Here is a 13663-nt window from a genome sequence, read left to right as displayed (position 1 = left end):
CGTGGCGACGAGATAAGCAAATTGATTTGCCACCCGAAGCCGCCGTCTTCTTAGACCTTTGCCTGCCCTTTGAGAACTGGCCTGGTCAGCCTCGTACATCAAGAGCGACTGAAATGAATCACCGGTTTCCAGGGATACCGAGTAAAAACTTCAAGATACCCTCGATTCCTAAATCTAAAGAGTATTTATGGTTCTTATCCATAGGATAATGATTTAACAGATTTCTTATTGTTCATAACGAAACGGGTTCTTGACAAATTGAAACCCTGTGGAAAACAAAAAATAATGTTGACCGTACTACATCTGTAAATTGGCTACGGCCTTCCTCTGGCTCGAATTTAAAAAAGTCCGGTCAACGGACAGCGAAAAAATGAAACCGCAACTGTCATCATTTCACAGACGAGTGCAACTTGGGGCTGGGGAAAAATCGTAGAAATACTGGAAAACAAGGAGCTCATCCCCGGCATTCGTCCTTGCTTCTTTTGGAGGCCATTTTGATGGTAGTTGAAGCGTGAAATGAAATGGACGGGGTCTTAGTGGGCTCTGCCTTCTCTGCCTTTTTGGGAAATCCCCCAAAAGTGCTGGAAATAATTCAAACCAAACACTGGTCGTATGCCGTCAGGGGACATTATGAAATGTACCTGAAATTCCTTATAACACACATACCATTAAATCCTGCCCGGGGCAAAACTAACACTTAACCCGTTGCCACGGCGAATGCCGTTAACTTTGACTAGTTAGCCCGTCGAAAGTCTTTGGCCAACCAGTCATAAATGTTGCAAACTTAATTAGGACTGCAGCTTTCCAAGTCCAAGTTGCGACCATGCCCCCCTCGTCCCGCTTCCGCCCCTTCGCAGTCCATTATTGATGTGAAAAATGCGGAAAATGAATGCGTTTCCGGTACTTTTCGCAAGTTGGCAGCTAAATTGCAACGGCCATGAATCATTCGCGACTTCCCCGCTGCCGTTTTGCACTCCTCCGGCATTTCTCACATTCGGGGATTCGCAAGGAGCAGACAAACTTTGTACGTGCCACGCGAACTATTGCCAAAAAAGGGAGGAGTCTCGGGTTGACCAGGGGTTAAGGGCTCTGCAAAGTTGGCTGGCAAATAATTGCACGTCATTGGCCAAATTATTGAACCCCCTTTTTGGGATAAGTTCGGAGGGGTGTCGAGTGGTTGACCAAGTGGGAAATCCCTAGAACCGTTGTTTTATTAAACACGCTTTAGATTTGAGGAATATATCATCCTAAGATCATTATATTGCAAAAGTGCGTAATGTCGAAGAAATGCTTCGTGTTGTTTATTGTACACTGTAGCCAAAAGTTAAAAACTTAAGGTGCCATAGTTGCCTAAGATGTTTCGTGTTGTTTCGTGCTGTTGCTTTAAAAGTTACCCACTTTTCTCCATGTAAATTCTTGGAAAATTTCTAGCTTTTCGCATCAAATTCAAAGAAAAGAATGACAAGTGGCTGCACTTTGTCAAATTTAATTAAATATTCCAATTTCGGTCCCGGAAAAGCTGCCACAGCCCTTGCCGCAACTATCTCTAATTGTGCACGCGTTTCCCCCACCCACCCATTGCCAACCCCTTCCCAACGCCTTCCCAACCCCTTCCCTGGGGAGTGGAAAAGCAGGGAAAGGCGGGCGACAGGTGGAGTTTTCACCTGAGGCGTCTGCGGCTGTTGGTGTCCCACGCTTCAACGCTCATTTGCAAATGTTTGGCTACGTGGTGCGGTGTGAAAAGCGCGCCGAATCGGGAGGTGACCGGAGAAAGGGTGTGGAGAAAGTGGGGGGTGGCGGAGATTTGAAAGGGCTGCAGTGAAAGCGCAGACATGGGGCCCATGGGGAAATTGCAGCAAATGCAGCAGCCTACAGATTGAATGCATCTTTGTTTAGGGGATAACTGAGGGCTCCAAAGAGCTCAGAAGGGGGGCAACAGGGGGCTAAGCATTCATACGCCTATGCAGAGGCTCCACTGTATTTGGGCTAATGGAAGCTTCAACATAAGAGCTCGATCGATAAATGCAACTGCAATCCCGATTGAGATGGCTCACAGTGATAGAGGTCCTTTTCTCCAGGTGTAGTGAACTTAACTTCATGGCGTATGTCATCGGGTGTAGTTGAGGTAACACCCACACCTGCTCATACTTTGGCTAATTAATTTCGAATTCAATTTGGCAAACTGTTGCCATGCGAATGAGTCGATAAAGGAATCTATCGAACCCGACAATTCCCCGCCCTTCTCCTGCCACATTCCCACGCACTTTCATCAGATTCGCCAAGGGGCTGTTTGCCAGTAAGTTTAACCCCCTCTGTGGCGCCTCTTTGGACCCTTTCCACCCCGCCCCACCGCTTCGGGCTCTCCTCTCCAAGTTTGCAACGCTCCCAAGTGCGCCTTGTCTCCCGTCCCCTTGACTTTCACCTTTCCCCCTTCGTTAGTGTGTGTTCATGTTGGTTTTACGCATGAATGTCTGTGTGGCAATGCGTGTGCGTGTGGCTAGGGTTGTGTGCGGAGAGGGGTGGAGAAAGCAGAATGGAGAATGGAGAAAGCGGGGGGAACCGCAGCAGAACTCCGGGGAATATTTGGCATCCACAAGTACGTATACTTTGGGGTCTAATTTGCGGTTGCTGGCGCATCTCAATTTACAAGTGAGAAATTAAGATGTCGACGAAAACTTTGCTCCAAACACCTCTTCTCACACGAGGGAAAGTGGGGGAAAGAGAAAAGATGGAGAAATTGCCAAGTCTCTGCGCGCCACAAAGTCTGAAGTGTTAGTGGCATCGTAACCAATGCACTTTGCACTCCCTTTTTTCTTACCTTTCTGCTTCTTTTCCCACTTTCTCCACCCCTCTCACGCCTCACCCTTCTCCCTAAAAATCGACCAAATGCGCTTTTAATTGCCCAAGTTGCAGGCAACAAAACAGCAAATTTACCGTAAATTCATTTGGAAAATACTTCGTAGGAAAAGCTCACTCACTTTTCACCTTCAACAAAGCTGGGTAATTTATATGCCTTTTTATCTCGTAAAATCGATCCGAAATGCTTTTAAGTACCGACCGGTGATCCCATGATTTTTTCAGGGAATCAAGAACAAAGGGATACGGTAGAAAACCAAGATATTTTATTTTATTGCTTACTTTCAGATACGTAAGCTCTGCAGGACAATGCTTCTATAGTTTGCATATAACTAAAAATTGATTAGAAGTTGTGTAGGTGTAATTCCAAAGAGGAAGATCCAGTGAACATTTAAGTTTGCTCAAACTGCGGTATATTTGGGGAGGTGGGAAAGTGGTTAAATCGCAAACAACGCGGGACAAGTCAATGCGCAGCGCTCGTCCTGCTCGTCGCCTAACTAGCCCGATGTAAATTTGATTAAAACTGCACATTAAATCCGCTGACAGCTGTCGGAAGTCGTTGGGGAGTGGGAGTCAGCGGGAGTGGGAGGGTTGGGGCAGGAAGAGCGGACAAAACCGCTGATGACATTAAAGTCACCCTTGTGCGGTTGTCTAAAAATTATGCAAAGACACTCGACGTCCGCAGGGGGCAGCGGGGGTCTGCGGCTGGGCTGTCACACACGCTGCGTCAGCGATTTTCGTTTAAATTGCGAAAACTGTAAACAGACTGGTATTTCCGTACCTCCTGTTTCCAGGGTGTGTGTGGTGTGTGATGGAATGCCCTGGGATAAGGTAACCCTTGATACTCCCCTGGAACTTCCTCCACGAAACCCACACAATTAAAAACAGCCAACTGAGAAGCCGAAAATTATTTAATAAATCCTGTACCATATAAATCGCAGCAGTGGGTATGTCATAGTCTGTACCACATTTGAATTTTGCTTACATGAATTTTTTCTAGCTGAGCACTGTACATTTTTTGCCCTCCACCATTCGACGCGACAAACTTTATTAATTGCGACAAACTGTCAAATAATCGAAAGGGAGAGACCAGTGTCCCCATATATCTACCTCTTTTTGGTAAGGTCGGGAAATCTCCTATCGCGGCGCTCTTTAAACTCGACGGCTTTGCGTTTGGTGAACTCCTTGAGAAGCGTCTCGGCGGTGAAGTAGAGGCCCACCATTTGCCGGTAGAACCGAGTGTTCTCAGACTCGTCCAGAAGGTCGTTCAGATCCACGTGGTCCTTGCTTTCGGAGTAAACCCTATTTGACGATTTGCTGCGCGATCTTGTTGGGGTTTCGTTCCTTAGAGCGTTTTCGGACTCAGAAGTAAGCTCCTTAGACGATTTACTATGCGATCTTGCCGAGGTTTGGTTCCTCAGAGTTTTTTCGGACTCCGAAGTATTTTTACTTGCTGACGACTTGCAGTGCGATCTAGCTGAGGATTCGTCCTTTAGAGTTTTTTCGGACTCGGCAGTGTTTTCCATTGCAGAGTAGAGCCCCTTTGGCGATTTGCTGAGCGATCTTGCTGATGTTTCATTCCTCAGAGTTTTTTCGGAGTCAGAAGTTCTTTCCCTTTCTGACGACTTGCTGCTCGATCTCGCTGAGGTTTCATTCCTCAGAGTTATTTCGGACTCAGAAGTACTTTCCCCTGCTGAGTTATACTCCTTGGTTGGGGAACTTGGCACTATGGTTAAGGTGGATATTTCGGAACAATCGGATCTCTCGGTTTCGGATGGTAAACTTTCCTCGTTGAATGAGTGACCATTGTCAAGTGAAACTGTTGGCTCTTTGACGACGCGCAATTTTCCTGAAATAAGGTCTGTTAGTCTCAAAAAAATGTGTTCTGGATTTGACTTGCAAATTCCGGACGGAAAAGCGTCCTTGTTGCAATAAGGGCATTTTCCGGATTGAGAAGTTTTTTCCGAAAATGAGTTACTTTTATCGGATTGCGAAGATGTAGAAGTTCTTGGCATGGATGAGCCACTTTTGGAGGACGAGAAAATATGCCCTCTCGACGGCCTAACGAATTCGAAGTGAGTAGCTTTGGATGAGCCACATTGTCTAGAATGATTAGGCTGCTTATCATTCGAAGTTTCAGATTGAGAAGAGTCCTTTTTGGATAAGCGCCTTTGTTTTTTGGAAAAGAGGTTATTTTTTCGGAACTGAGAACCACTTTTCGACTCCCCACCAATCCGGTTGACCACCTGGCTGGAAGATTTTGAACTTGGCTCTGGACTTGCGGCCTGGGAGCCGGAGCTCGAGAAGATCCTGTGGAAGAGAGATTGCTGGGAGACTGCATCTCCAGACTGATCACTGTACCCGAACCACCCGGCGAATGGGTTGATGGATGGTTTTTCCTTCTGACTGGGGAAATTCATGGATAAAGAATGTTTGTCAGACTTGTCAGGCTTTACGGATGCGAAGTCTTTGTTTTTCTTGCCGGCTTCCAATATTTTTTGGCCTGGGGAACTGGGTTTCCCCTTCAGCTTATATACTTTTTTCGGCAAACATTCCGCTGGGTTCTTTTGGGAGAGGGAATTCTGGGAGCAGGGGTCTGCGGATCCTTTGAAGGCGGGATTTTGCGATGTATCGAAACAAATTGAAATTTTTTCGCTGTCACCTTGTTTTAGATAAAAGCGATCCATGGTAAATTTTCCGCGTTGTGTCATTGTTGTAAAAGTCTAGGAATGAAAAGGAATACCAACTGGTTAGGCATAAAGAAATATTCAAAAAAAGTCATAAGTAATATATCACGCATATGCAGCGTGTTCAAAAATTATCAACCATGGGCAAGTTATCAAAGCATTTTATCCAGTACTTAATAAGTAACTATGGAAAATATTACTCACGTGATAATTGGTTACATATCACTCATCTGCAATGTACCCTATCTGATTCCATAAAAAATTCAAGAATATAAAGTGTGGGACTCTTATTTAGGAACCAAACAAAGAAGTCAATTAAAGCCAATCAGAGATTACTAGGGATGGGGCAAAAGAGGGTGCTATTATGATTACAGAGGCTTTCAAAGCCCGATTTGACTGGGTATTATGTAATCGGCTTCTACTAAACCGAATCATGAGCCGATAGAATGTCAATTTTCATAATTGCTCAATCAGTAAAGCACTATTTTTCCGAATCGGGCGTTGGCGAGGTGGGTGAGCCTAAAGCGCAAGGACCAAAACAAAGTTGCATGATATGCATAAGTTTGCAGAAATGTTGCGACTGCTGGTTCGGGACGACTGTTAGTGTGTGTGTGGCCAGGAACCTTGGGACTCCTCCCCAGGACTCGTGCTTTATTTGCTCAACCCTCAGAACTGAGGACGTGTCCCAAGAATTTGGCAAGAAAATAAACCAATTTGGCTGCAGGAGTCGGATTAGGACCAAGTTTCCAATAGTTGCAATTAAGTGCAACATTTTGGGGTTTTGTTTGCATGTGCCACAGTTTCCTCCGCCCGTTACCCTTTCTCCTCCTCAACCCCTTTGCAAAGTAGTGTGTTTTTCGGGTTAGGGAGCTCGAGGGAAAAGTTTGGTTTGGCTTAACTGGCAGGCTTAGTTTTTCAATTAGTTGGATGGCAATGGCGGTCTCATAAATTGTTGTCAAGTGAGGAGGAGCACCCCAACCTCTCAAAAACTAAAAAAGGGAAAAGCGTGGCCGGAAAAAAGATGGCGATAGCAAAAACTGGAATTTATTGAAAGACTTTCCATTCACTCGCTTTTTCGGTCGCTCTGCCACTTGTCACTCGCCTCAATTGCCAATCAAACTGGGTCGAATCGGCCCGCTTAACCCCCTGCGACCGGCTTTAACCCATGCCTAACCGAGAGCTTGTCTTGCTTTAATTGCTTTTCGCTGTAGCTGCGGTCGCATAAGGCTCTCGTCGTCCGATTTTCCCGGAATAGCAATGGCCTTTTATCAGGAGTCACGCGCCCCTTTCACCCTGCCGTTTGCCATTTCCCATTTTCCAGGTGAAAAATGCTCTTCGAGGGGTGCAATATAATTTAAATGAAAACCTAAACAGAGACAGAGCCGGCTTAATAATAAAATGCATTTGTGCCGAGCTCTTGGCCGGGAAAGTGCCCCGAAAAAGGCCCTCTCCTTTTCACTTTTCCACCGAGAGTGTCGAGTGTCGAGCGTCTGCGTGCGGCATTTGCCAAATAGCTGCCAGTGAAAATAACTCACAAACAATTCGGATCTGCATATATATGCCATATACACACTACTTATATATATGCATGAATATATCTCGAGAGCAGCTGCACGACACCTAAGTAGAAAGTAGAAAGTGGAAAGTGGAAAGTGGGGAGGGGGAGTGGCAAGTGGCGAGTGGCGAGTGGAAAGAAAGGGGAAAAAAGCGGGCGGGACTGTGGGGCACTTGTCTCAAGTCGTGTCGGATTGAAACCCCTTCGCCCCTTGCCACACCCCTTGCTGCCATTTAACAGTTCTAGAACCAGAAGAGGCCCGGGTCTCGGGCTCCGAGTCCTTGGAGCTCTTTGTGCCCCAACTTGAAGCCGGCTTTCAGTTAAATTATGCGTTAGTTAAGACTCGAAGCGGGGAAAGGGGTAAGGGGTGAGGGGTAAGGGGTTGGGTGGGATTCCCCTGGTGTCGACAGGAAAAGTATTTAAATATTTTCTAAAAGGCGCCCCGAGCCAGTCACCTTGAGAGCCCGAGCCTCCCCATTCACATGGTCAACGCCACGCTCAAGACGTTAATTGCAGGTCCAAAACAGACGTGCTGTGATAACGTAGTTTACCTGGCAAGATGTGAATTTAACGGAATAAAGGGTTATGTTGGGACTGGACTTCCTCGATATAAAGCATTTTCTAGATCGACGTTTTGTTGATATTTCCATAAAACACAATTTGTTGAATGCCCTTGCAGCAATCACAAGGTGTGAAGTGTTTATGGAAACAGGAAGGCTTTGCGCACAAAAATCTCGTAGTTCCGGCTTAGATTCATTCAGAATAAAGGCTCTCACTTACCTTCACTTTTTTGCTCGTTCTGTTGGAGTTTTTGTTTTTTCGGTTGCTTAAAAAGTACGTAAATATGTGTAGTTTCAAGATGCAGTCTACTTTGGACGACAAAACTATTATGATTAAACCCACATCCAAAAGTCGAAATCATAAATCCCAGCCTGCTTGAAATATAACATTTTACACAGATATACTTGTTTTGGGATATGATTTCATAGCATACACAGTTTTCTAATTACTTTTCTATAACATTCATACTGTGTATCCAACTTAAGTACTGCCTCTGCTGTTTTCTGCATGATTCTTATTTTGGATAATCCCTTGTAAGGCTCAACATAAATAAGTCGGAGAGGCGAAACAACTTCCTTCCTCCAACTGGCTCCTTGCTCCGCCGATGTCGGTATAAATCATCGTCCTGCAAGGGAGCGCCTTCCCCTCCCGTCCAACCCCCGCCAAGAATTCCGGGAAACCCCTCGAGTTTCCTCGCGTGCGGCCTGCACTAAATGACTTCATCGCAAACAAATAAAATATCAATAACGTCAAAAGTGCAATAAATCATCGGTGCAGCTCCTGGTTTTGGCCGAGAGTCGCCCACTCCCACTCCCACTCCCAGGAAAAGGGGGGATCCGGATGAGGGGCCGGACCGGAGCGGAGTGGAGCGGAACTCCCGGCCAGTCGGGCACATTTCATTTGACGCTGAAATGGAAAATGGAAAATGCAAATTGTTTGCGCGTCGCACAAAAGTATGCAAAAATAGCTCCGGTCAGAGGTGGTCACGCTCCAGGGGATGCGGGGGCGTAGGGGCGTGACAGGTGAGAGGCGGGAGGAGGCAGGATGCGGCTAGGGGGCGTGGCAGGCGGAGACGGAGTCCAAGAGCTGACCAAAAACGAAAGGTCCCGTTGGCTCAGTGCAGTGCCCGGTGAGAAAACGAATCGACCTGAACAATAGGGAATTTTATTTGTTAAGTAACGCTTGCGAATGCAAGACTTTAAAGCCTTTTCGGTGTAATTGTAAAGTAAAGCCAAGTGAATACTTCCCTGAATTCCAGATCTATGCTTATTGAATAAACATTTATAGAAGGATTAAAAAGAAATTTGAACAGGGTCATTTATAAGGATTCAAAATGTTCCTCCCGACCTTGAAGTGGGATACCCCTCTGAGTTTGTGGCTAAATGCTCTAATATTCTAAACCAAAAGTTTTCTTTTAGGCAAGGGTACGGGATACCTTTATAAAATTTTAAAAATATCCATTAAAATTATTCTTTTAAAAGATGCTCAAAATTTCAACCGACTTTCATTTTAGATTTTTCCGTATTTCCAATGGCTCATAGAATGGGAAACCAAAACTGCACTTCCAAATTCCATAAATTCTGCGTTGCTTCTTAGTTTTGAGTAGATAGCTTTGTATGTATTTATAGATAACAGTGTAAAGGTTACATATAATATTCAAATATCAGTAGTTTTGCCGGGCCCTTTCCATTATTATTCTTCAGAATAATGCTAATTGCATTGTTAATCCATCCACCACGGCAGCAATTAAAATTCAAATTAAAATATGCGAAAACCTCGTTTTTCTCTGACCAGTCCTCCGCAAACTCCCGCCAACTACAGCCAACCAGGTATCCAGTTTACCAGTTTGCCAGTTTACCAGTGTGTGCATGCCCGCAGGCGAAGCAGCTGCCGGCGCTTCGAAACAATGTGCACACACCCTGGGGCATAGTAATTATTTGGCCCCTCGGGGCAAACATTTTTATCTGCCAATCGAATTTCCCACCGGGCAGGGGATTTACCCGGTATTCGGTACTCGGTACTCGGTACTCACTCGGTGTGTGCATAGGATACAAGCTACTACCGAAAAGAACCTGACCTGGCATTCTCCGCTCTGTCGGGTCCATCTTTCTGCACTTTTTCCCTGCTCGCCGTTTTCATTTTTGATTGCGAACAACAAACATTTTTGCTGGCGTAAATTTGTCCATATAGTCCACGGGATATATGTACATACGTAGCTACATACAGCATAAGTACTTATCCAGATATATGTTTGTGGAAAAATGCTATGCATTTTTGGCTGTTGCTGCTGGCTTTCGGTGGCGTTGACAATTTGCATTTATAAATTTCGTTTTCAATTTGGACAGTCCACACTCCCCACACACACGCACACACAAAACAAGGACAGAAAGAGAGAGTGTGTTTTGGGAGTGCGGGAAAGAGACAACGACAACGATGCGAATGTTTAGTCCAGTGATTGTTGATTTTAATTTATTATTGTTTATTGATAAAATGTTCGCTGCGAATTTGCATAAATCGATAAATAATGGCCTGGCAAAAGGCGAAATTTTAGATATTTATTGCATTTTGCCCGCCCTTTGACCCCCATTTCTCCGCCCATGTTTGCTGCTATGCTTTTGCTTTCAATTTCCGCCGAGCATTTTACCCAATTAACTAGATTTTGTTGCCTTTGTTTGCATGGCGATTGGCAATTGGCAGCATCATGGTCAGGATATTGCCTGAAAGGGGGAATCGCTGGCTGAAACGGGAAACCCTCCTTGCTTCCATTTTCCATTTCCCATTTCCCAGCTGGCATTTAGCGGAAATCGTGTGGCTGCGATCGCATCAAAGTCTGCTTAAATTTAAAACCCCTTGCCGCCACCGACAGGCGAAACAATGGAAGATGAAGGATGCGAGGGCGGCCAAGAACGGGTATTCTGCATCCTCCATTCCGCGTCCTGCGCCCTGCGCCCTCTGCCCTTGTTTCTGGTCATCGATACCAGGCCATATCAATATTTCCCTTCAATTGATGGGACGTTGGAGGCCGAACAGGTTCCCTGGGCAAGAAGATGTCACGAACTGCGGAATATCTCAGCTTATACTGAGTAGTGCAAGAAACGGGTTTCTATTTTTGACTGCAAAATGTTAGGGGACATGTGCGGTTTTCTAGTGAAACTTTTTTTATTTTCCTCCTCCAACCGTTCAGCACTAATAACACTAGTTTAGAGGTAATATTCGATAGTCGGAATTCCGGAAGTATTGAAATGCTGTTCGCTCTTGTTTGGTCTTTGTCTCTGTGGCCCGGACACGAGGAACCTTTGTTTATCTGCCCGACACCACCGTCCCTCGGATGTTTTTCTAGGAACAAATGGCCCGCCCCATTTCCCGCCCCTCCCGACCGCTTAGTCCTGCGAGATTCCCTCGGCTGCTCCAACGCTTCCCTTTTGTTTCGCTGCCTTTTTTCCGATTTCCGTTTTGTGTTTTGTGTTTGGCATCCCGGCGAGAATCTCTGGACCACCCTTCTCCGCTGGGATTCCCCTTTTGGCTGTCTGCAGGTGCTTTGCAAGTGTCTGTCCGCCACAGAGAGAAATTTGGGGTGATCCTGAATTTGCTAGCATTCGATTAAATAATACTTTTCTGTCCTATAAATGATGTTCAGGTACTAGATCACAGAGTTTAGATATACTAAGGCTTACCTGTTTCACTCCTCTTTCGGGTTCGAACCCCACCACTTTTCAAACATGAATCATGGTCAAGAATTAATGTTTCCAGATTTGAATGTCAGTCGATTGGGAATTTAATTGGGAGCTCGACGAGGTATGCCATTCCTTATTCCGACTTTAATTCGCATTAATTGCCAAAGTATCCCCTCCCTATTTTTGCCCAAAAATATCCGTTTTTTCGTCGACAAATTCCGAAATGGAGCCAGAATAAGGAATGCCATACCTCGTCGAGCTCGTAATTTAATTTCCAATCGATTGGCATTTAAATCTCAAAACTTTATTTTTTGAACATTTTTCGAAAAAATAGATGATGTAACAAAACAGTCGGTCTTTTTGTTGTGCGTCTCGATTTGACTAAATTACGACTGAAAAACGGCTTAAAATAAACGTATTTTTCGTCCAAAATATGCTACTCCCTATTTTTGCCAAAAAATATCCGTTTTTTCGTCGACAAACTGCGAAATGGAGCCAAAATAAGGAATGCCACACCTCGTTGAGTTCGTAATTGAATTTCCTATCGATTGGCATTTAAATCTCAAAACTTTATTTTTTGAACATTTTTCGACAAAATAGATGATGTAACCCCTTATGAAAAATGCGAAAATTGGTCAAAAAAATTATTTTCCAGCAAGTGATGTGGATCGTTAGGCTAGGTTGTTAGCTGTTCAAAACAGTCGGTCTTTTTGTTGTGCGTCTCGATTTGACTAAATTACGACTGAAAAACGGCTTAAAATAAACGTATTTTTCGTCCAAAATATGCTACTCCCTATTTTTGCCAAAAAATATCCGTTTTTTCGTCGACAAACTGCGAAATGGAGCCAAAATAAGGAATGCCACACCTCGTTGAGTTCGTAATTTAATTTCCTATCGATTGGCATTTAAATCTCAAAACTTTATTTTTTGAACATTTTTCGACAAAATAGATGATGTAACCCCTTATAAAAAATGCGAAAATTGGTCAAAAAAATTATTTTCCAGCAAGTGATGTGGATCGTTAGCCTAGGTTGTTAGCTGTTCAAAACAGTCGGTCTTTTTGTTGTGCGTCTCGATTTGACTAAATTACGACTGAAAAACGGCTTAAAATAAACGTATTTTTCGTTCAAAAAATGCTACTCCCTTATGAAAAATGCGAAAATTGGTCAAAAAATTATTTTCCAGCAAGTGATCTGGATCGTTAGCCTAGGTTGCTCGCTGTTCAAAACAGTCGGACTTTTTGTTGTGCGTCTCGATTTGACTACATTACGACTGAAAAACGGCTTAAGCATATTTTTCGACCAAAAAAGCTACTCCCTATTTTTGCCCAAAAATATCCTTTTTTTCGTCAACAAATTGCGATATGGAGCCAGAATAAGGAATGCCATACCTCGTTGAGTTCTTAATTTAATTTCCAATCGATTGGCATTTAAATCTCAAAACTTTATTTTTTGAACATTTTTCGACAAAATAGATGTTGTAACCCCTTATGAAAAATGCGAAAATTGGTCAAAAAAATTATTTTCCAGAAAGTGATGTGGATCGTTAGCCTAGGTTGTTAGCTGTTCAAAACAGTCGGTCTTTTTGTTGTGCGTCTCGATTTGACTAAATTACGACTGAAAAACGGCTTAAAGTATACGTATTTTTTTTTTGACCAATTTTCGCATTTTTCATAAGGGGTTACATCATCTATTTTTTCGAAAAATGTTCAAAAAATAAAGTTTTCAGATTTATATGCTAATCGATTGGAAATTAAATTACGAGCTCATCGTGGTATGGCATTCCTTATTCTGGCTCCATTTCGGAATTTGTCGACGAAAAAACGGATATTTTTGGGCAAAAATAGTCGTAATGTAGTCAAATCGAGACGCGCAACAAAAAGACCGACTGTTTTGAACAGCTAACAACCTAGGCTAACGATCCACATCATTTGCTGGAAAATAATTTTTTTGACCAATTTTCGCATTTTTCATAAGGGGTACATCATCTATTTTGTCGAAAAATTTTCAAAAAATAAAGTTTTCAGATTTAAATGCCAATCGATTGGAAACTAAATTACGAGCTCAACGAGGTGTGGCGTTCCTTATTCTGGCTCCATTTCGCAATTTGTCGACGAAAAAACGGATATTTTTGGGCAAAAATAGGGAGTAGCATTTTTTGGACGAAAAATACGTATATTTTAAGCCGTTTTTCAGTCGTAATTTAGTCAAATCGAGACGCACAACAAAAAGACCGACTGTTTTGAACAGCTAACAACCTAGGCTAACGATCCACATCACTTGCTGGGAAATAATTTTTTTGACCAATTTTCGCATTTTTCATAAGGGGTT

The 13663-nt window shown here is 43.7% G+C and overlaps 1 protein-coding gene across 1 annotated transcript; it reads right to left on the bottom strand.

Moving 5' to 3' along the window:
* Positions 1 to 3866: 3866 nt before the first annotated feature.
* On the bottom strand, positions 3867 to 8021 carry LOC119558204 (serine-rich adhesin for platelets-like). Its single transcript, XM_037871501.1, has 2 exons — positions 7879 to 8021; positions 3867 to 5579 (listed from the first exon to the last, which is right to left on the bottom strand). Exon 2 carries the CDS (start codon positions 5565 to 5567, stop codon positions 3963 to 3965), a length of 1605 nt encoding a protein of 534 aa, XP_037727429.1. The 5' UTR covers positions 5568 to 5579; positions 7879 to 8021; the 3' UTR covers positions 3867 to 3962.
* Between the last annotated feature and the right edge of the window lie 5642 nt (positions 8022 to 13663).

The sequence above is a fragment of the Drosophila subpulchrella genome, chromosome X (genome assembly GCF_014743375.2).
Source record: "Drosophila subpulchrella strain 33 F10 #4 breed RU33 chromosome X, RU_Dsub_v1.1 Primary Assembly, whole genome shotgun sequence".
In the NCBI taxonomy this organism is placed as follows: domain Eukaryota; kingdom Metazoa; phylum Arthropoda; class Insecta; order Diptera; family Drosophilidae; genus Drosophila; species Drosophila subpulchrella.
Note: the sequence above shows the minus strand (reverse complement) of the source record. Positions and strands in the feature narration are given on the sequence as shown.